General features: G+C 42.4%; 1 protein-coding gene across 2 annotated transcripts in view; it reads left to right on the forward strand.

Moving 5' to 3' along the window:
* Positions 1-23,451, forward strand: part of sema3ab (sema domain, immunoglobulin domain (Ig), short basic domain, secreted, (semaphorin) 3Ab) — a 321,287-nt gene that overhangs the window by 280,698 nt on the left and 17,138 nt on the right. For both annotated transcript variants that reach the window (XM_041202609.1, XM_041202608.1), the window contains exon 16: positions 14,523-14,590. In XM_041202609.1, the coding sequence (XP_041058543.1) occupies positions 14,523-14,590 (68 nt within the window). The remainder of the gene's footprint in view (positions 1-14,522; positions 14,591-23,451) is intronic.

The following is a 23,451-nucleotide window of genomic DNA, read 5'->3' on the forward strand; positions in this document are numbered from 1 at the left end:
AGGCTGTAAAGTCCCTAGTCGGAAGATGAGGTGTTGTTCCTCCAGTTTGCGTTGGGCTTCACTGGAACAATGCAGCAAGCCAAGGACAGACATGTGGGCAAGAGAGCAGGGTGGAGTGTTAAAATGGCAAGCGACAGGGAGGTTTGGGTCATTCTTGCGGACAGACCGCAGGTGTTCTGCAAAGCGGTCGCCCAGTTTACGTTTGGTCTCTCCAATGTAGAGGAGACCACATTGGGAGCAACGAATGCAGTAGACTAAGTTGGGGGAAATGCAAGTGAAATGCTGCTTCACTTGAAAGGAGTGTTTGGGTCCTTGGACGGTGAGGAGAGAGGAAGTGAAGGGGCAGGTATATAACTGCACTTTTCCTCACTGGATAACAATTTGGAGTCAGGAGTGTCAATGCTGCATTTCCACTGTGCTCCAGTCTAAGGAAAAACCTCCATCAAAGTGACTACTGCACTGGAACACCACCCTGACAGAGCGAGAATATGTCTTTGCTAACAGCCATGCAATTCTATCGTTTGTGTAGATTCCCAGTTACAAGAAAGTTGACCAGAAGCTAAAATATCAAGAATATAACTCAATCAGTGTGTCGATATTAAACAATGACTTGAATATATGCTGAGGGAATATAAATGACCATTTGTTAAGTAATAAAAGTGTATCAAGACAGACCCCAAGAAACTGTTGTCTGAATTATGCGCAATAGTTTTCATAAAGTGTAGTCTGCTTCCATCTCCCTGATTTAAAGAAGAGTTACCTCATGCTTCAAGTATATGTTTTTAAACAAATAAATAGAATATGATTTTGTATTCAGCACATTACCACGTAGAGATTAAACCACACCTGCCTCCTAAGTATGTCTTAACAACAGCGTGACCATGAGAACCCAGACATCAAATATCACTGTAACGCTTCATTTTCCAGATGTGTTAAGACAATCCCATTATGGTGATTATGAAATTCTTGGCACAACTTATTCTCTCCTCCTGACAATCACTGTTTTAATAGGGACCACTGAAATTCCTACTTTTATGTTTTGTACACTTTAAAAATAGCAAGATGAAAATTCAGGAATGTATCATCGTTTAAAGGGATCTAGAGGCCAGAAATTTTTACTCCTTGGGCAGGCGTGCCCGACTGATCGAGCGTAAAGTGACGCTTGATGATGTCACGCGAGCATCCCACTGTTATCGCGCACCCACGCGATATTTCGGTCGGCGGGCGTGCCCACCGACAATTAAAAGGCCTATGAAGGCCATTAACAATATAATTCAATGTAATTTTTCGCTGACTGTCCATCCTAACGGTTGGCAGACAGATGAAAAGGCCAAGTGGCCTTTGGATTTTTTGTAAAACCTCATCCACGGTTGGGATCAGGTTTCGATCCATCATCAAAAAAAATCATCCTAATTTCTAACATGTCCCTGTTGATGTGACAGACTCACATGAGCAGGGACATGTTTTTTAACACCTTCAAATTCTTTATGGCCAGAATTTTCCCGTCGGGGATTTGGGGCTGGGGCCTGCTCTCCGACCAGAAAGTGACGCGGGATGATGTTGGGAGGAACCCCCGAGGTCATCCCGCTCCATTTAAATATTCAAGAAGGCAGTGAAACCAGCTGTCCTCCCGCCAACCTGCCAATGGCCAATTAAGGCCACTGACAGGATAACTAAGCCGAATAAAGACCTGCCCCTCCAACCTTAAGGCTGGCGGACAGGCCAGGAGCCCCAGCGGCTTCTGATAATACAGGAAACCTCATCCAGCAGCGGGATCAGGTTTCATGCCTGTTTTTAAAAACTTTAATAAACTTGATGTGATATTTATTAACATGTCTCATCTTGTGTGACATTGTTACATGAGGGGTTCATGTTGATAATTTTTTTTATCCTTCTATTTTTTAAGTTTATAAGGCTTTCAGCTTTCTCCCTGAGGCAGGACTTAGTCTCAGGGAGCAGTGTGAGCATGCGTGAAAGATCGCATTTTGACAGATGGGGAATTCCTACTCTCCCCCCGCCGCACCCCTCCCCTCCGCGCCCTAAACCCCCCACCCCTCCTCTTCCCCCCAGCTCAGGGAGCGCATAGCACTTCCCATCGGGCAGCCCATTGGGTGGGCCTTAATTGGCCCACCCACTCGAAATGGCGGCGGGGCCCGTTTTGGTGGCAGCGATTGGCTGTCTGCCTGCCGCCGAGCCGGTGGGGCCCACCCGCCCATCAAGGGCAAAATTCTGCCCTATTTTTATTTTTTTAATATCCTCATCCCCCTGACGCAGCTCTTTGCCTCATGGATCTTGTCCTGTGCGCACTTGTAGGACATGTGTGAACTTGCACGCTCGCCCTCCTGCTCCCCCACAAAGGCAGCACTGAGAGCTGTATAACACGTTTCACGCTGGGTGGACCTCAATTGGCTCGACAGCACAAAGTCGCGGTCCAGCCCCAATCGCGGATGGCGGTTGGCTTCCTGACTGCTCCCTCCCCACCCCTGCTGAGCCCGCCCACCAAGGGCAAAATTCTGTCCAGAGAGAACAGGAAGAGAGAAGGTAACAAAGGGTGACCTTTTTCCTTGTTTCATTGAGAAATTTGTCTTTAACTACCAGGTCACTTGAAACCTGACAACTGAACTATATTTTGATGAACATATTTGTGGTCTGCCTGATATGTGACTCCTGTCTAACAGCAACATGGTTGATTTGTCCTTGCTCAAGTTAGGAATGGGTGACAAACTGTGGTCTCGCCAGTGACACCCATGCACATACCCACCACTACAACTTGAACACAAGTCAGTATTGTGTGAGCGACACCAATTCACCACACGTGTGTGGCTAATTCACCAAATCTCGTGAGTGGCAAACGTATTGGACAACATTGACCTAGTTGCCTCCTCAAGTAATTTTTTACTATTCATTTCATAAGTCTCCTCTTACACTAGTCTAACATCCTTTGTGCAGAAGTTGTTTCCCCTGACCAATCCCCTGGTGGTAATTTGTAACTGATACCCCATGATATTTGCACACTTTGACACAATCAACAATTTTTCCAGACAAAGTGTGTCAGTTCCATTTTTAATGTGAAAATTTCAACCATGAACCATTTGAATAAACGAAGGTTTCCGTGTCAGACAACAATATTGTGCCTGGAGGGACCTTCATGGCCCAGCTATTTTAATTACTTCACAGGGTTTATCATATTTGGATCATTCATATCATTCAAATGGTTCATGGTTGAAATTTTCACATTAAAAATGGAACTGACACACTTTGGCTGGAAAAATTGTTGATTGTGTCAAAGAGTGCGAATATGATGGGGTATCAGTTACAAATTAGCCTTCAAATTTATTATAGTCCCGAATTTTGTTATTGAGTCTGGCATGTTCAAAGCCTAATGTCCATAGCTGTTTTGCATGATCGGGGACTTTTATGCTTCTCAATGGGAAGACAGGGATATATTTCTTATGGGATACATGCAACTCTCATGTGCTAATAATTTAGACTAACTTCCAAGTTAATAGTGTCGTAGAAGAGATTGAATTCTTACATCTTACTCTAATCTTGCTGCAACTTCTCATTAATTAGCACAGTGTCATAATCATCAACAGAAACACATACTCACAGTGAGAGATGGGAATTAGCAAATCCAAAGGGTTTTCCCAGAATACACCAGCATTAAACTTGACTCAGCTTGATTTTTACATTCACCACAAGATCTACTCTGGAAGAAGGGGCAGGATTTTGTGTTTTGAGTCAGAACCCCAATGTTGGGGTCAAATGGGGTCACAACCCTATACTTTCTGCATGTTCATTAAATATAGAACATGTATTTAAATGCATTTCAAAAGCAATACAAAGAGAATCTTCTACTCACCAATCTGAATTCACCATGACCTGTCCCAAATCATGCAGAATTGGGGTGGAGGGTGTGTGGTGGGTGTGTGGGGATGGAGGGTGTGTGGGGGTGGAGGGTGTGTGGGGGGAAATCACTTCAATATTAGGATAGAAACTGGCACTACTAAACTGCCTGCTGATAGAGTTAGTGGCATTTCCAGATGGTATTGTGTTGCTTTGCTCCATTGAGGTGAGGGTGGAGAAAGGATCAAAGGGTGAGCAGGTTTGAGGTGTGTAGGAGTTCCTATAGGAATTGGCTAAAAATCTGTATCAAAATTGCCTTTCGAATACTGTTCCACTGATGAGCCCCAAATTCAAATGCCAACCAGTCAATCTCTCTGCAATTAATGGTCATTTAAGTATGGTATTGTGGAGTCCATGTACAGCCCTGAACAGACATGCCTGTTTACTGTGGGGTACACCTGGTGCTACTTGTGTAGAAGGTGAAACTTTTGCTTAATGTGGAATCTCAGTAGACACTTTCTCAGAATGGAGAGGCGGCCAGGCTATTCCTTTAGGAATTCTCGTGAGACCCAGAAAGGTCTTGTATTTAGCAGGAATGGGTTCTGCCACTGGTTTGCTGCTCCTGTTTCCAGAATGCTAGATTGCTCTCCATTTTTAGGCTTTATTCTTTGATGATATGGGGTTGGAAATGATGTTTTATGGTACTGGTGAAAAATGCATTGACCTGTTAGTTTGAGTTCCTTTCTGTGTAAATCAACATAGGCATTAACCTTACAAGTATATAACAGCACTTTTCCTCGCTGGATAACAATTTGGAGTCAGGAGTGTCAATGCTGCATTTCCACTATGCTCCAGTCTAAGGAAAAACCTCCATCAAAGTGACTACTGCACTGGAACACCACCCTGACAGAGCGAGAATATGTCTTTGCTAACAGCCATGCAATTCTATCGTTTGTGTAGATTCCCAGTTACAAGAAAGTTGACCAGAAGCTAAAATATCAAGAATATAACTCAATCAGTGTGTCGATATTAAACAATGACTTGAATATATGCTGAGGGAATATAAATGACCATTTGTTAAGTAATAAAAGTGTATCAAGACAGACCCCAAGAAACTGTTGTCTGAATTATGCGCAATAGTTTTCATAAAGTGTAGTCTGCTTCCATCTCCCTGATTTAAAGAAGAGTTACCTCATGCTTCAAGTATATGTTTTTAAACAAATAAATAGAATATGATTTTGTATTCAGCACATTACCACGTAGAGATTAAACCACACCTGCCTCCTAAATATGTCTTAACAACAGCGTGACCATGAGAACCCAGACATCAAATATCACTGTAACGCTTCATTTTCCAGATGTGTTAAGACGGTCCCATTATAGTGATTATGAAATTCTTGGCACAACTTATTCTCTCCTCCTGACAATCACTGTTTTAACAGGGATTACTGAAATTCCTACTTTTATGTTTTGTACACTTTAAAAATAGCAAGATGAAAGTTCAGGAAGTTGAGGCTCTTTTATCACCTTGGCTTAAAACCTCTTTGTTCCTTAGCTATAAATCTATGTGGTTTGGGAAGTTACTCATGGTTAATTGAACTAAAATGGCCGGGCAAACTGTAAAGCTAATAATTTTGGCCCTGGTTTTTAGTACAGACTTCCACCTCGGGAAATTGGTTTCATTGCAGTGAACGTCACTTACATGTTGCTCCAAATGGATCTCTAGGAATGTATGTTTTCTCCATGTTGTCATCTCTTAACTGGAAGAAGAGTTTATAGGTTTTGGTTTGATTACATTCTGTTTTTGTTCAAGTTCCACCAATTGCATTTGACATTACCCCATTCTACCTGTCAGAGCAAATTAATTTGAATCAGTCTGATATCAACAATCTGATTGAAATCCGAATCTCTCTTCACTGCCTTTCTTGTTTTTAAATTCTAATGTATGCACTGGACAAGTTTCAGTTACATCAGATTATTCCATGCTCAGATTCGAGAGTGAGGTATAAACATTGGGGAGAATGGAAATTTGTGTAAGTTGGCTGATATCTGAAATTTACAATAACTCTGAACTGGCCATAAAATACAACCAAAAAAATCAGCTAGAAATTTGGCTTGGCTTCAAGCTCGTTTGTTATTGTTGATCATTTTTTCAAGTGGAACTGATTCTGAAATAGCTGCAGCGTACTACAGGGTGAATCATAGAACCTTGCAACAAAGGTGGAGGCCATTTGGCCCATTGTGTCTGTACTGGCTCTTTGAAAGAGCTATCCAATAAGTTCCACCACCTTGCTCTTGCCACGTAGCCCTAATTGTTTTGGAAACAGGGTCATCTGGATTGAAAATTAGCTTAGCAATAGAACACAGAGAGCTAACAAATGGAGAAAGGGGCATTAATAACGTTTCAAAGGTATTTATTCTCTGCTGTTCAGATATTCATCAATGATTTGGAGGTGCATAGATTGCTGATGATAACAAATGATGTGGCCAAAAGAGCTTAACAGCATTTAAAGGGATTTGATCCAATTAAGTAGATGACCAAGGAACAACATTTGGAGTTTAATACTGATGAATAAAACAAAAACATATAACACCTATACAATAGCATGACAACCAACAGCAAAGGTGTGAAAAAGAAACAGATTTGAGCATTGTCATTCATGCTCACTGATACACAATTTGTCAGTGAAAAGCTCTTTAAGATTATAACACTAGCCACACCCTGGGATGCACACCAAGAGCCTGTGACTTGAAGCTGAAAAAAAATGGAGTAAGCTTATAATATCAGACAATGTTTGGAATATTGAATGGGGTTTTGGGCTTGTGACTTTCAGAATGTAATGAAAAAGTTACAGAGCAGAATAACAAGGAATTATAAAGATACCGTCACCAAACTAGTTTTTATTAAGAGAAGTTTAGAAGAGAGATAAGTTCATATTTTAAAAGCGCTGAATGGAACGTCCAATTAATTTGCAAAACTGGACCACGATTGTAAAACTGGATGGCACCAAAAGTTAACCAGCTGGAAGTGTGGCTTAAATATTTGTTTTTATACCTCGTTGAATGTGGATTCATATTCTTAACTCAAATTAACAACTTAATTTTATCTTTTCAAAAATATAAAAATGGATAAATATTTATTTTGGAAATAGATGGAAACTTTCTAAGGTAAAAATACGGGTAGAGCTAGTTTAAATGATCCATAAAACACAAGGAGCAGAATTTTCACCTCAGATGGTGGGCGCGTGTCCGACCTGCTTGACAGTGAAATGACTCACGATGATGTCGGGCGAGCATCCCAACGTCAATATGCAGTCGCATGATAGTTCAGTCAGGAATCGGCTGCACACCTGCTGACAACTAGAAGGTCTATTATGGCCATTAAAGTATTAATTAACTTCAATTTTTCATTGCCTGTCCAACCTTACAGTTGGTGGGGAGGCAAAAAGGCCAAGCGACCTTCGCACTTTTTAGGAAACCTCATCCACAGGCGGGATGAGGTTTCCAACAGCAAATAAAGAATTTTACATCCCATTCATAACATGTCCCTGCTCATGCGACAGAGGGGACGTGCTTTATTACATTTTTAAAACCTTTATTTATGATGTTTTAAAACCTTCATCTCCCTGAGGCAGCTCTGTGCCTCAGAGAGCTTTCCCAGTGTGCCCCTGCGCGCAAGCGCCAAGCTCCCCCCTCACCCCCCCCACTCGCTCGCCACCCCTGCACACACACAGGCAGTGCTGAGCCGCTGCCGCTCACGTATCACAGAGACGGCTTCCCAACTGCCCATGCCGAGCCCACCCAACAAGGGCAAAACTCTGCTCAAGATGCTGCAGTGACACATCAAGGGTGGTAAATGTAATGGGTTAATAGAATAGCAATGGCAATGAGTGATGTAGACCGTGATGTAACAGTGACATCAGCAGTCAAGTCCTAGGCACTCGGAAGAAATGGAACAGTTTGTATGCACAAGAAACATACCTACTCTGTAACCTATCTTATACACGGTGCTAGTAAACCAGTTTGAAGTAACTATCAGAGTAAGACTACTGCCTCTCAAGATAAGATAGGCCACGCAAAGCAGAAACTAGCAACCACGCATGTATATCGTACATATATCAAACCTGGTAGCAGGACTGGTGACACCAATCTAAAGAAGAGTTGGTGCCATTGACAGGACCACGGCAAGAAAGAGCAGGAAAATCTGATCAAAGTAAGAATCTACAAATATACCTAAGCAGGAGGCAAAGTGGAAAGCGATGACAAGGTCCATATCTGTCAAGCAGTCACTGCCCCTACCCTGCCTGCTTAAAAGTCTCGAGGGTCCACAGAGAGGCCAAAAGTCGGAATAATGGAAGGAACTCTTCCTCTGTTATTGAACAGCATTGGGCCTTCATGCTAAAGAACAGAAGCACCATCCTTTTTGCCGTAGGACAGGTCCCCGACGATGTCCTCTTGAGACAGGGGGTTGGAGGAGACACTGTCCTTCAAGCATTTGGCATGTATTTTAGTCTAAAATGAAACCTTGTGATTGAGTGAGTGTACTTTAGTTAAAGATCCCAAACACCAGAGGAATTCACTGAATTATTTCTTACCAATCTATAGCGCCTAGCTAGCTGTTGTAGATAGGGTGCATTTAAAGATGAACATATTAACAACCCAATTGTCTTTGAAGTCTGTGATGAAAAACTTTTGGATTTTTTACGGACTAAGGACAACCTCTGTCTAGATCAAGCAGTTCAATGCAGGTCAAACTCAGAGATAAACCAGCTATAATCCATTGCGACACCGAGGCACTAGATGATTCCATTAACTTGGTAGGCGCAAACCCAGTGGTCCGGCCCATGCAAAAGCCTGAGAAAAGAGGTGAAATGGCGGTTAACCCCACAGCAGCCGTTTTGAGGTGCTTATGCTGTGGTGCAAAGGAACAGCACAGATGCCAAGATTGTCAAGCAGGGGCGCAATGTTCCCAGTGCAGGAAGGCTGGACATTTCAAATGCTTCTTAATACAGGAGGTAGGAAAGAGAATATTCATGAAATGCACACTATCCAAGACATTGGAAATAATGACGGAAGCAAAATTACAGAATTTCTAGGGGAAGTAAATTTCCCTGGATCTGTACCTGAAGTGCTATAACCTGCAAGGCTATGGACCAGGTGCTGGAAAGTGGGATTAAAATTAGTGGCGAGTTTTCTTTTTCTCTTTTTGGCTGGTGCACAAGATGGGCTGAATGGCCTCTTTCTGCACTGTAATTTTGCTATGGATCTATGGTTCGAAGTAAATGGTCTTAATCAGGACTATATGCTTGCTGATCATTTGGTCTGGCTTCAGTCAATACCTCTCTATCCATCAGATCTTAAATTGCAAGGTCCAGGTGGAACCAACCTTCCAATAAAAGATTGGATAATTACCACCCTTCACTACAAGTGACAACAGATTGTTGATTGTCTGTACGTTGTTCACAATCAATGCATATCCTTATTGAGTGGAGATGTTGGTATGCTACTGGATATTTTGGAAAAACAGACTATGACCTTCAATTGGACCGCTAGATACCTTTAATGGAAGGATTTCCCAAGTTATATGTAGAAGCAGACGGATTTTCATCCTACAGCGTTGGTGAGGTGTATTCATGGACCGGAATTCATTCTCCATCACAGAGACACCATCCAGGAGGATGTTAAGTTTGTGGATCTCTCAGTTCTTTTCAAAGCTGGGCCGGAGGTTATGGATATGGGAGGCACAGCAACAAATGGTGGCCCTCTGCAGGAAGACCTTTCGGACCTGGTCTGGCTCTCTCGAGAAGAAGGTAATGAAGGTGAGGCCATTGTGACACCGATGATCCCGTGGGAGATGAGGTCATAGAGTTTGGTGCATCTTTCCAATCTACCGAATTATATGAGGTCTCTGTTGTTTAATTATGAAGAGTCAGCAGAGTTTACTGCAGCAGAGCAACTTTCAGATCTTTGCCTTATAGAATGCACCAGTGCAATGTCTTGTGTATCGCTGGTTAAGTATGAAGAGTTGTCCAGCAGGAACAACATGCCTGAGTCCACAGAGGATCATCCAGACAGAGGGAGGGTCGAGCCTGTTACCTTGGCTGAAAGCAAATTGACACCTGCACTTCAGTCTCAGCTGAAAATCTTCTTCCCACTGGAGCTGTCCTTCAGTGCAGAATCCAAACCAAAGCAGAGTCTTCAGCACCCTGTACAGGAATTCCATCTTCCTATCATCTTACAGATACATCCCATTGCAGAAAATGGTGCTGTCTTATCTTCTTTTCCTAAAAATTTCTCCCCCTTGCCCACAGTGGAGCTGCCTTATAGAGTGAAGCAGGGCAAGAGTTGGAGTTGGATAGAATCTATAGCAGTAGAAGCAAGTTGCAGAAATACAATGTAGAAAGTTGAAAGCATAGTTTAACATCGTTGTTAAGAAATTGATAGAATATATTTCTTTTATTCATCTATAGGATGTGGGGGTCATTGGCTGGACCAACATTTATTGTCCATCCTGAATTGCCCTTGAGAAGGTGATGTTTTGCTGCCTCCTTGAACCGCTGCAGTCCATATGGTGTTATCACAAGGCTCTGCTGCAGTCCATGTGGTGTTATCACAAGGCTGCAGTCCATATGGTGTTATCACAAGGCTGCAGTCCATGTGGTGTTATCACAAGGCTGCAGTCCATGTGGTGTTATCACAAGGCTGCAGTCCATATGGTGTTATCACAAGGCTGCAGTCCATGTGGTGTTATCACAAGGCTCTGCTGCAGTCCATGTGGTGTTATCACAAGGCTGCAGTCCATGTGGTGTTATCACAAGGCTGCAGTCCATGTGGTGTTATCACAAGGCTGCAGTCCATATGGTGTTATCACAAGGCTGCAGTCCATGTGGTGTTATCACAAGGCTCTGCTGCAGTCCATGTGGTGTGATCACAAGGCTGCAGTCCATATGGTGTTATCCCAAGGCTGCAGTCCATATGGTGTTATCCCAAGGCTGCAGTCCATGTGGTGTTATCACAAGGCTGCAGTCCATATGGTGTTATCACAAGGCTGCAGTCCATGTGGTGTTATCACAAGGCTCTGCTGCAGTCCATGTGGTGTGATCACAAGGCTGCAGTCCATATGGTGTTATCCCAAGGCTGCAGTCCATATGGTGTTATCCCAAGGCTGCAGTCCATATGGTGTTATCACAAGGCTGCAGTCCATATGGTGTTATCACAAGGCTCTGCCTCTTTATTTTTGAAAATATGATTTTTCAATTTTCAATTGACTGGAACTTTTGCAGTTTGAGCTGAGACAGAGAAAACTGCCTCGCCTTCGTTTCTCACCTTCACTTTGGAATGAGGCCTTAAAAATACAAGGGCCTCGTTCCAAAAGTGAAGGTGAGAAACAAACAAATCACCCTCTGGGAAGTGTGAAAAGAAAGACATTTCCTATAACCCAGACACTCATCAAAACTCGTAACTGTCTAAGGAAGAGACATTATAAATGAAAAGTACTGGATATTAAAATAATGGCTACCACAAACAGAACCACCCAAAACCTCTTGGGTGAAGTATTTCAAGGCAAGACTACGGCCACTTGAGAGAGATTGCAAGCAACTCAGGTGGTGTAAAGAAAGTCTCCAGAAGAGGAAACAAGCTGAGGGCTCTTTCTCCCTCTCTCTCATTTGGAATAAGCGTGTCACCTGGTTCAAGAAGCCAACTCTAACCAGAAACCTACCAGTGAACCGAGATCTCATCATAACAACATCTTTGACATCTGACCACATCCAAGAGAACAACTAACTCAAACTGGTCACAGTGTTTAAAATCTGCACCTCAAGGATAATCAAAGGACACAACCGTATATTCATTTAACTTTTTAAAAATTGGACTCTAACTTCCCTTTTTTCTGGTGTGTGTGTGTGTATGTGTGTGTTTGTTTGTGTGTGCATCTGTTTGTGTGTGTGTGTCTGTTTGTGTGTGTCTGCTTGTGCGTCTATTTTGTGTGTGTGTGTCTGTTTGTGTGTGTCTGCTTGGGCGTCTGTTTTGTGTGTGTGTGTATGTCTGTCTGTTTGTGTGTTTATGTGTGTCTGTGTGTGTGTGTGTGTGTGTCTGTTTGTGTGTGTGTCTGTTTGTGCGTCTGTTTGTTTGTGTGTGTGTCTTTTTGTGTGTCTGTTTTGTGTGTGTGTGTGTCTGTTTGTGTGTGTCTGTTTGTGTGTGTTTGTGTGTGTGTGTCTGTGTGTGTGTCTGTGTGTGTGTGTTTATATGTGTGTGTGTCTGTTTGTGTGTGTGTGTGTCTGTTTGTGTGTGTCTGTTTGTGTGTGTTTGTGTGTGTGTGTGTCTGTGTGTGTGTCTGTGTGTGTGTGTTTATATGTGTGTGTGTCTGTTTGTGTGTGTGTGTGTGCCCTAATGACTACATGAGGCTTGATTGCTTGATGTTGTGTTTTAATTATTTTGTCAGGTTTAGTGGTTAATAAACTTGCCCTTTCTTTCACTCAAGACAACCTTGTTTGATTGCTCCTTATTGCTCACATCATAAACAGTTAAATACATTCTGATTTGGAAAAGATATATCCTCGTGAAAAAGAAACTTAAATCTCTGTTGTGCCCTGCCGAGCAGGGTGAATACCTGGTCGTATCAGGTGCAGGAACATCCACAGTGCTGTTAAGAAAGTAGTTCCAGGATTTGGACTTGTGGGGAGGTATAGTGTAATGGGTAATAGAATATTTATGGTAATGAGCGATGTAGACCATGATGTAACTGTGAGATCAGCAGCCATGTGCTTGACACTTGGGAGAGAGGATGAAACAGTCTATACTCATGAGAGACATACCTACTCTGCAAGCTATCTTATCAGATAGTGTTAATCAACCAATTTGAAATAATTACCAGAATAAGGATATAGTCTCTCTAGAAAATATAGGCCACATAAATAAGAAACCAGCAACCACACCACCAGGTATATCAAACAGTAATAGTCATGGAAAAGTGCCGGACTGTTCCTGTGAGGAATGTAGGATGCAGGGTTAAACTGACACTCTGCAGCTTCACTTGATTAAGCATTGTAAGCAAGGAGCAATTTTATATAAGGGTATCCCAGGAGATTAACTGGGCTGGGAGGATTCATGGTAATTTGAGGGTCTGTGGAAAGAAAGATGTGATCAGTTAAACGACAATTTCTTGTTTAATGCTTTCTTGTGTTCTCGTATTCCTGTATCCGTGATCAATACTTGTTGAATACAAGGAGAAGGTTATTGATTTACATTTCAGCTGCTTAGCTTCTGAATTTAATGCAGCTCAACATCATGCCCAGAATCAGTGGTAATATTTCACTGAGGTAGTAAACCAGTGCAGAAACTATATTTATGGACTGTGCATAGTGAACACGTTTTAGAAGCGTCAGCAATGTACAAATGGGAATAAGTCAAGTAATGATAGAAAAAGGTAAATTAAGTAAATTTATTGTAATGTCCTTTATCTCACATTGTTTAATCTATTCAGTTGTAAATGGAATCTGAGTGTTTTGTGGTTGTTAAACGTACTTTGCTGAGTTTAGGAACAGAATACCTTATTATATTTGGGGCACCTGCTACAATACTATAAACTTCAAAGACTCTTGTGGAACTACAGACAGATCTCAAACCAGCTTTCTAATTGAGAATTGCACAGAGAAACAAGGCTTTACCACTGAAAACGTGGAGCAGGGTTGAGTGTGGTAAGTGATGACAACTCCAGGTTTTGCAGCCTATAACAAGTGTAACAGTGAGTGAACAACAATAACGAGAGAGCTTGATGTTCTTGCCACCTGATGTTTCCGGCCATCATCCTGAGGCTGGGCTGGGGCTGGAATGTTAATGCCCCAGTCAGCTTGACAGGTCCAAGCTCCTGCAATATCAGGAACCCTGTTGGAAAAAGATAGCTGTAGAAGGGAGTGAGTGTTTTCTTGGGGAGTACCCAGTATGGAGGCAGCCTAGGTGTGGAGCCCAGAGGAATGTGCCCAGTCCTCCCAGTCCCACTGGAATAAATAAAACTTCTCTTTTTGGCTCCGCTGGTGCTGGATCACCCAAGGAAACTTCCCAGAGTCCACTTGCCAACCAATCAGCACTCTTTTCACATACAGTATAAATTGTTGTTTTCCCCTTATATTGGTATTCTTGAATTGTCCTAATGAGTGCAAGTCGAAAAGCTTCGACTTGTCTCTTTTTCAGCAACACCCAAGGAAACTGCAGATTGCCCAGTCTTGTCTATAACTGTATTTCGCAGGAAGCTGGTTTGCTGATTATAGGAGTCTGTATCAGGCGGACACCCTGCTGAGTCAACATAAGGCCCTGGAGAAAATAAGAGCAGCCACACAATCGGCAGAAATGAGTCATTGCAGTTTCAGGAAGCGTCAATCTCATCAAATGTCTTTGTAGTTTTATACAAACTCAAACTGAAGCACCCTCTAGACACAAATCATTCCGAGATAAGAGTTTAGCCAATACATTCATCTCTGAATCAACTTTGCCCTAAATGTAGAAGACCAACTTTAGGTAATAGTTTCTTAATCTTGTCAGTGGCCTGATATTTTCCAATCCTGTCTTTGATCTAAAAGTATTTGCTTTCATAGAAACAGAGCATTTGATTCAATAGAGACACTAATCCATTGAAGGGAACAGGCACCCAAAACTCACACAGATCATTCCTGTTTCAGGCGCACCAGAAGACAGGACATCAGGAATGGTGACCCTCTTAGCCAGTGTTCTGATCAACATCACAATGGTAAGTTAATGATGACTTAAGTGCTTGATCTGAACAAACTTTCTATATTTCTGACCAATTCTTCTATCAAATGATGTGCTTTATATTTATGCTGGTGTACATGACAATTTTCGAATGGACTGATGCTCAAGTAGTTAATTTGACTCAATTGGATATATTGATGGTACCGTTGATACTTTTATCATCTCTATGGAGGATACAAAAAAACATTCCAGTAATAGCTGTAAATCAAGAGGCAGAGGGGAGAGAGGAACTTGGTGAAAGTACAATCACTGAGGAAGCAGTACTGAGCAAATTGATGGGGCTGGAGGCTGACAAGTCTCCGGGTCCTGATGGACTTCATCCTCAGGTTTTAAAAGAGGTGGCTAATGAGGTAGTAGATGTGTTGGTGTTAATTTTGCAAAATTCGCTAGATTCTGGAAAATTTCCATTAGTTTGGAAAGTAGCAAATATGATCCTTCTCTTCAAGAAAGGAGGGAGGCAGAAAACAGGAAACTATAGGCCTGTTAGCTTGGCATCTGTCATGGGCAAGGTGCTAGAATCAATCATTAAGGAGGTTATAGCTGAGCACTTAGAGAAACTCAAGATAATCAGAGGAAGTCAGCATGGTTTTGTGAAAGGGAAATCATGTTTAACCAATTTACTGGAGTTCTTTGAAGGAGCAACATGTGGATAAAGGGGAGCTTGCAGACGCACTTGGATTCCCAGAAGGCATTTGATAAGGTGCCACATCAAAGGTTATTACGGAAAATAAAGTGTGTGGTGTAGTGGGTAACATATTAGCATGGATAGATTGGCTGGCTGGCAGAAAACACAGAGTATACATAAATGGGCCTGTTTCCGATTAGCAGGATGTGACAAGTGGAGTCCCACAGGGGTCTGTGCTGGGACCTCAACTTTTTACAATTTACATCAATGACTTAAATGAGGGGTGCAAAGGCATGGTACTAAATTTGCAAACAACACAAAGATAGGTAGGAAAGTATGTCTGTGAAGAGGGCATAAGGAGTTTGCAGGTGGATATAGATAGGTTGAGTGAGTGGGCAAAAATCTGGCAGATGGAGTTTAATGTGTTTAATGTGGGAAAATGTGAGGTTGTTCACTTTGGCAGGAAGAATAAAAAAGCAGAGTATTACTTAAATGGAGAATGGCTGCAGAATTCTGAGGTACGGAGGGATCTATCTAGGTGTTCTAGTGCATGAGAGAAAGTTAGTACAGGTACAACAAGAAATTAAGAAGGCTAATCAAATGCTCTCCTTTATTATGAGAGGAATTGAACATAAACATAACGATGTTATGCTTCAGTTATACAGGGCATTGGTGAGACCACATCTTGAATACTGTGTGCAGTTTTAGTCTCCTTATTTAAGGAAGGATGTAAATGTGTTGGAGGCGGTTCAGAGGAGGTTTACTAGATTGATACCTGGAATGAGTGGGTTGTCTTATGAGGAAAGGTAGGACAGGCTGGGCTTGTTTCCACTGGAGTTTAGAAGAGTGAGGGGTGATTTGGTTGAAGTATACAAGATGCTGAACGGCTTTGACAAGGTGGATGTGGAAAGGATGTTCCCTCTTGTGAGTGAGTCCAGAACTAGGGGGCACTGTTTTAAAATTAGGGGTCACCCTTTTAGGACAGAGATGAGGAGAAATGTTTTTTCAGAGGGTTGTATGACTTTGGAACTCTCTGCCTCAGAAGGTGGTTGTGGCCGGGCCATTGAATACTTTTAAGGCAGAGGTAGATAGATTCTTGTTAGTCAGTAGAGTCAAAGACTATCGCGAGTAGACAGGAAATTGGAACTCAAAACACAAACAGATCAGCCATGACCTTATTGAATGTGGAGCAGGCTTAAGGAACCAAATGGCTACTTCTGTTCATACTCTGTATGTTCGTTTCAACATTAGAGAATTCTAAGTGTCAGGTTTGAGTCAGATGTCAGAGGGATGCAAATTTTTGGAATTCTCTACTCCAGGGAGCTGTGGACCTTCAGTCATTGTGTATAATTCAGAACTGAGATTGGTAAATTTTTAGATTTTCAGGGAATCACAAGACATGAGATTGGATGGGAAAGTGAGATTAAGGTTGAGGATCAGCCATTAGCCTATTGAAGGGTGGAACAGGCTCAAGGGCAGAATGGTCCGCTCCTGCTCCTATTCGTTATGTTTATAATCCTGGGGTTTGGTTTCATTGGTACCAAGTGATGTCCAATACTTGAACCAAGTGTGCACTCTTCATGTAAAAGCCTATTGGCTCCCATCACAGAGAAGTCCAAGATGTTCCTGTCCTCGCTAATCACCACACATTCTTCTGTTGCTGGATAACTATTAACATCAAGAATCTTGGCTGATTTTTTTCCCTTTCTTGGCGAATGGACACTGAGAATAATGCAACAGCCTTAATGGTAGCTCAGCTGAACACAGGTCAGGAAGTGCATTAGTTTCTGTTCTGTATGGTTTAAAACTTAACTGACACCATAACTCGGTCAACATGGGAGCTCTACCTGTTTCATGTTAAACATGATTTCTGTGTAGGATTGTTTGAAATTTCATTTTTAGAACTTCTATAAATCAGACACAATGATAACCAAGGGAGCAGAGCAAAGGTTGCACTTGATCTCAGGCCACTGCTAATTTGATCAAGACCTTTTTTGTTACTGTTTCTTGCTGATTTTTGTATGTTGAGCAGAAGTCTCATTATAACATTGACTTGAGGTTTCTGCAGCCATATCAGAGGCAGTCTCCTGAATTTGTTTAGACATATCAAAGCTTATGATGCCCAAACTCTGACTTGTTGCCTAACCAACCCCTCAAAAAAAACCTTCAAAACTTGCCTAAATTATGTCCTTTGTAGAAACGGAAGGAGCAGAAATGTTCCTCCTGTCTCTCTGTAAAACAACCACACTCCACTGCCACCACCTCCCTCCCTCCCTCCCTCCATCCATCTCATGCTGATTCTCTTCCGATCTTGTTATGTTTTGAAATACTTGAATGGTAATTTATTCATCAATTCTATTCCCTTTGTGTAAAGAAATCTGCCTGATTTACCTTCCAAGCCTAATTTCTTGATTTTCACCTCATTCCCTCAACAATGTGAACCTTCCCCAATGTGAACAATTTGCCCGAATCAATTTTATCATTGCCCTTAATCTTAAACAGCTGTTGGGTCACCTCAATTCTTCCTCTTTTGCATTGGATAGAAACCTATTTAATCCGATCTTCTAACTTTGATTTCTAGTCACTGGTATCATTCCAGATGCTTTGCTCTGTGGCTCCTCATGTGCTTCTTATGATGAGGTGACTAAAACTGCACACCTGACTGCAGGCAGGATGTCTTATACAATCTCCGTTGATTTATATTCTGTCTCTTTATTAAATCACCCTAGGGACCCATAAAGTTTTACTGTTGCGATTGGTTGAGGATTCTGGGGCACACTAAAGCTTTCTTAAATTTAGTTTAGACAACTAGAAGTCTGAAAAAAAGCATTAGGAAATGAATAAATTCCTTCCCTCTCTGTGTAAATAGTGCCAGTGATGTGGTTACGTTTTGATTCCTTGATACAGAAGTGACTGGGAGCTTGGGACAGTTGTACTTTTTGTGATGCTGCAACATTATTGTTCAGCACCATAACACCACTTCCACCACACTGATCATGAAAGTCCAGCGTAATGTTCCCGGTGCCAACCAGGCATCACTTGACCCACTGCAGCAAACCTTCTCCTGTGTCACAGGATGCCTGTGAGGAGGGGTACGAGCTCCTGTGTGGAAGCTGCATCACTCTAGAGGGACAACTGAAAACGAGTAAATTACTGATCAGCTACAGAAGTGAAGTGCAATGGCCAATTGTAAGGGAAGCAGTATTATGCAGAAATATTATTCTATTTTCTTCAATCTTATCCTGGAGCATGTTTATGCTGACAGACCAATAAATGCTGGTTTCAGTAACTACAGCTGGTTATTGATATACTTCCGCCACAGCTAGTTATACTTCAGGCTTTGAATGTATCACCAACATCCAACAAACATTGCTAAGAAGAATCTCAAAACATTTCTGGACAAGTCCTGAGAATTACTGGCTCACAAACAAAATTTCTTAATGCATGGGGTGTTTTAGTCAGGAGAAAATGTAAGATACAGAAAACCTTTGCTTCCGTCACTCAACACCGAGGCAGTCATTAACTTTGACACATTCTGAAGCTGAATGTTTGGCACTGCTGCTCTCTGGTGGAAACAGAGTTTGTCATATTTGCAACACACACACCATCATAAACCTTTGGGGCTTTTCCATTTATAAACTGAGCACATGTACTGAAGTACGTTAAACATACCCAGAAGTGCACAATATTGTCACTAATATAAAGTGTGTTTGGAAAGTGTGTTTAGAAAGTTAAATATTTACAAAGCCAGTATAAGATTTTAAATCATTTGTAGCATTGCATATACAGTCACATCACATTTTACAAAGAGGGTAAAATCGTGTTTGGAATATTAACATGCTAACATTTCAGTATTTTCACAGAAGTTTTAACCTATTTAAATAAATGACTCAGTTCAAACAATGCACAAAGAGATATCAGCTGATTGGATTTATATGCTAATATTGTGGGTATCGATTTCACACCCAACTTTCTGGTAATTCTTTCTAGACGGGTTTATCTTATAGAAATCTGAGGCCTCTTGTCTTCTATAATGAGGCTTTGTCCAGGCATGAAGACAATTTTACTACAGTGAGAGGTTTATATAGATCTTTGTTATGTCAGGGATTTACCTGATGGATGATTTATTGGATGTTACTAAACTAAACCAGAGACTTCCCAAAGTTTCATTATCAGAGTGAATGTATCCCCATTTTATAATAACTTGAAGGACTGGCTGATATAGACTGCCCTTAATGCTGCACTCTGCAGTTCCTTAGCAGAATGCTAAAAATAAGTTTTAGTTCTAAAATATATTGTTATTAATTGGAAATCTAGTCATTCTTTATCAAAGCTTACATCTGTATCATTGACACCATCAAATAATACGCAGGAAAGCAGCAGCTGCGTAGAGTGGATATAATCTATGGCAAATTATGGCATTGTGTCGGGAGTTAGCCGCTGGAGCAGAGACAGAGGGTGAAATCGTCCCAGATTTGCACTAAGTGCAGTAGTGGGTGGGAAAAATGACATTTTACCCACCGACCACAATGGCAGCTTCTCACACCATTTCATCCCAATCCTGCCACATCAAGCTTGCATTCCCAGGAAACACGCCGTTTCGATGGTGGGCAGGCTCTGATTCACCCACCTCGCTGTCACCTCGCCGCTTCACCATGCCAGGCACCATATATAAAGTGCAGCCGCGTGCGCATCTCTCAGTGCTTCCAGCCCAGGGCTGCTGCAAGTAAGACATGGTCCCGAAAGGCAAGAAGACTGTAGCCTCTCCAAGTTAGTGACGCATCCATCATGCACCTATTGGTTGTTGTGGAGGCCACTGTCATGTCCTCCACCCTCACTCTGGCCACAGGAGGGGCAGCAACATTACCCCTCCGGCTTGGGAGGCGATGGCAGTGTTGATCAGTGCCAATGCTGCACAGAAGAAATTGGCCATCCCAGTGCAGAAAGAGGATCAATGATCTCATCTGTGCCACCAGGGTAAGGCAACCATCTCATCACTCTAAACTCACACACTCACAAGCCCATCACACATTCACTGGCATCTCACTCACTGCCAGCTCAAGGGACATCACCACTCAGTCTCTCACACACACACCCTCACATCTCCATCTGGCCTCATCTCTTCTGGAGGCTGCCTCCTCAGCCCTCACCAACTTGGGGCCACTTGCACAGATCAATATGTGACCCCCACACACACCCTGGGATACCCTCCTTCCCCAGTACAGCCCTCACTCTGCAGCCTCTTCCCTTGCCTGAGGCTGCTTCTCGCCCTCCCCAAGCCAGCCCTACCCTGCAGCCATTGAAAAGCCACCCCCCCCTTACGGCTGGTCTGATGGGTAGAGACCTGCCTGTGACCCTTCCTAACAGTGATGTGGTGCTGCCTGTGAAGCCTGGTGCTGGTGACTGTGAGTGCTGCCTGAAGCAAGATAGGCAAACAAACCTCAAAGTCCCGAGTGAAGCGCAGCTTACCAGGTGCACATCGCTTATGTGTATGTGTGAAACATGTGGGGAGATGAGTCCAGCGGACGGGCCTTACAGTGATATGCAGTTGCATTACAATGCATGGCCCACCATCGACAGGTTGAGTGGACAATCGCAAACTGGCTTCACAACTTCATGATATCGATTTTTGGCTTTCTCGCCATATTGTCCTCTCATGCCGCCAAACACATGGAAACTTCCACCCAGAGAGTGACACTTTACTTGGACTCAAGAAATGAGAAGACCCCCACACACCTATGACACCTGATAGGTCGGAAAGTAAGTTATCAAGAGGAGGAAAAGAGTCTACAAAGGGACACAGCTTAAGTGAATGGGCAAAAATTTGGTAGATGGCATATAATCTGGGAAAATATGAACTTGTCCATTTTGGTAGGAAGAATAAAAAAGCAGTAAATTATTTAAATGGAGAGAGATTGCATAACTCGGTATTACAGAGGGATCTGGGTGTCCTGGTACATGAATCACATGAAGTTAGTCTGCAGGTACAGCGTGTGATTAGGAAGGCAAATAGAATGTTTTCATTTATTACAAGGGGAATGGAATATAAAAGTAGGGAGTTTTACTGCAGCTGTACAGGGTCTTAGTGAGACCACATCTGGAATACCGTGCACAGTTTTGGTCTCCTTATTGAAAAAAGGATATAATTGCATCAGATGCAGTTCAGAGAAGGATCACTCGACTCATTCCTGGGATGAAGGGCGTATCTTATGAAGAAAGGTTCTACAGGCTGGGCCTGTACTGATTGGAGTTTAGAAGATTGAGGGGTGATCTTGCTGAAACATATAAGATCCTGAGGGGACTTGACAGGGTGGATGCTGAAAAGCTGTTTCACCTTGTGAGGACACATTTTACAAATAAGAAGTCTCCATTTTAAGATGGAGATGAGGAGAATTATTTTCTCTCAGAGGGTCGTTATTATCTGGAATTCTCTTCCCCAGAAAGCAGTGGAGTCTGGTTCATTGAATTTATTCAAGGCAGAGTTAGACAGGTTTTTGATCAACAAAGGAGTCAAGAGTTACGGGGAGCCAGACAGGAAAGCAGAGCTGAGGCACAACCAGATCGACCATGATCTTATTGAATGGCGGAGGTGGTTCAAAGGGCTGAAAGGCCCACTCCTGCTCCTAAGTCCGATGTTCCTAAGTCCTATGCTCATTGACACCACAGCTTTACTCCTTCACCAAAAGAGAAAATGCTAGAAACACTCAGTAGTTCAGTTGGTATTTGTAAAGAAAACAGATGAGATAATGGTTTAGGTGTAAATCATCCATCAGAATGAGAAGGTACAGCAGATGAATGGCATTTATTACGAGACTAAGCAACAGGGTGGAGATGGGTGAAACACATACCTACTGGTTAGAAGGGAGGAAGGGCACTGAGGTAACTAACTGTTCTGCTTTGAATAGTTTTTACAGTAAGCAGACAGGGCTTCTTTCTAATGTCTCATTGAGAAGAGAAATCCTCATCAGTGCTGTATTCCCTCAACCGACTGCGATTGTACATTCAGATTCTAGATTGGAACTGGGGCTACATTTTCTCAGAGAGTCAAACTGAAACTATTTCATAATTATTATTACATAATCCCTTCAAATATGATTTACAGACACAAACCTCATGTAACCACTTGTACTGAATGTTTAAGTTTTCAGATCCCTTTTAGATAGTTTTCCATCAACTCTGCTGTACACTGTTCTAACTTCTATTTGCAGAGCTTTGTTGGAAATGTGTCTTCAGAAAGCAGGAAGACTCTAAATAGTAATATATAATCAGCAGTTACTCCTACTGGATGAACAGTAATAACCCCTTTAATCTCTGATTATCTGATCCATCAATATGATGGGTCTCACATTTCAGTTGGTGAACTATGTGATGGAGTTAGAACTGGCTTCACAATCCTTCCCTTTACATTTGATGCTAGAGGTAACACAATCCTTCTCTGGCAGGTATCTAAGTGTAGGATCTTTATCCCGCTTTTAACCCTTTGGTATGATTGACATTTCAGAACACTGCCAATAGACAGTGGTATGTGTTGGTTCCCAGAGAGTTTGTGATGTTTGTCACCTTGCTGAAATCTGTCCAATTATCAGCAACTTGTAACAGCAATTCCCTTCCTCTTCTTGGGTTCTCTGCCTGAAGGCAGGTCTGACCCACAGTGCCATGACCCCCGCCATGGATAGGGTACAGAGGCCACGGATAGGGTACAGAGGCCCCGAATCCACCCCAGCCGGAATGGGGGTCGAACCCCATGCTGTTGGCACCAATCTGATCTACACCAGCTGCCCAGTCAACTGAGCCAATCAGCCCCCAAAGACTCTGAGTTGCTGTGGCAACGTTCACTGTTATATAGATGTTGTAGCCTGGAGCTATGGACAGTGAGAGTCGAGGCTCCAGTGTTCTTGCCATCACATGGCTGATCAGGAATCTCGCCTGCTCTTACCACCTGCCATTGGTGTGTGTTGGAAGGATTTACAAGTTGGTACTCAGCCATGAGTTTGGCCATGTTATGAACACACCTTCCTTGGCCATCAGGTCCCGGAGTGGGACTTGAATCCAGAGCTTGGAGGCAGGGACATTACCTATTGCAACACAAGACGTCTTTCATAACAACAAGGGCTAATAATAGTATGTTAAAATTTTAGAGTTACAAAATAATCATAGGCTTTATAATAAGACGTTTAATTAGTCTCCATTTGTTAATGTGTCTGCAGTAAAGA

This window comes from Carcharodon carcharias, chromosome 13 (genome assembly GCF_017639515.1).
Source record: "Carcharodon carcharias isolate sCarCar2 chromosome 13, sCarCar2.pri, whole genome shotgun sequence".
Lineage (NCBI taxonomy): Eukaryota > Metazoa > Chordata > Chondrichthyes > Lamniformes > Lamnidae > Carcharodon > Carcharodon carcharias.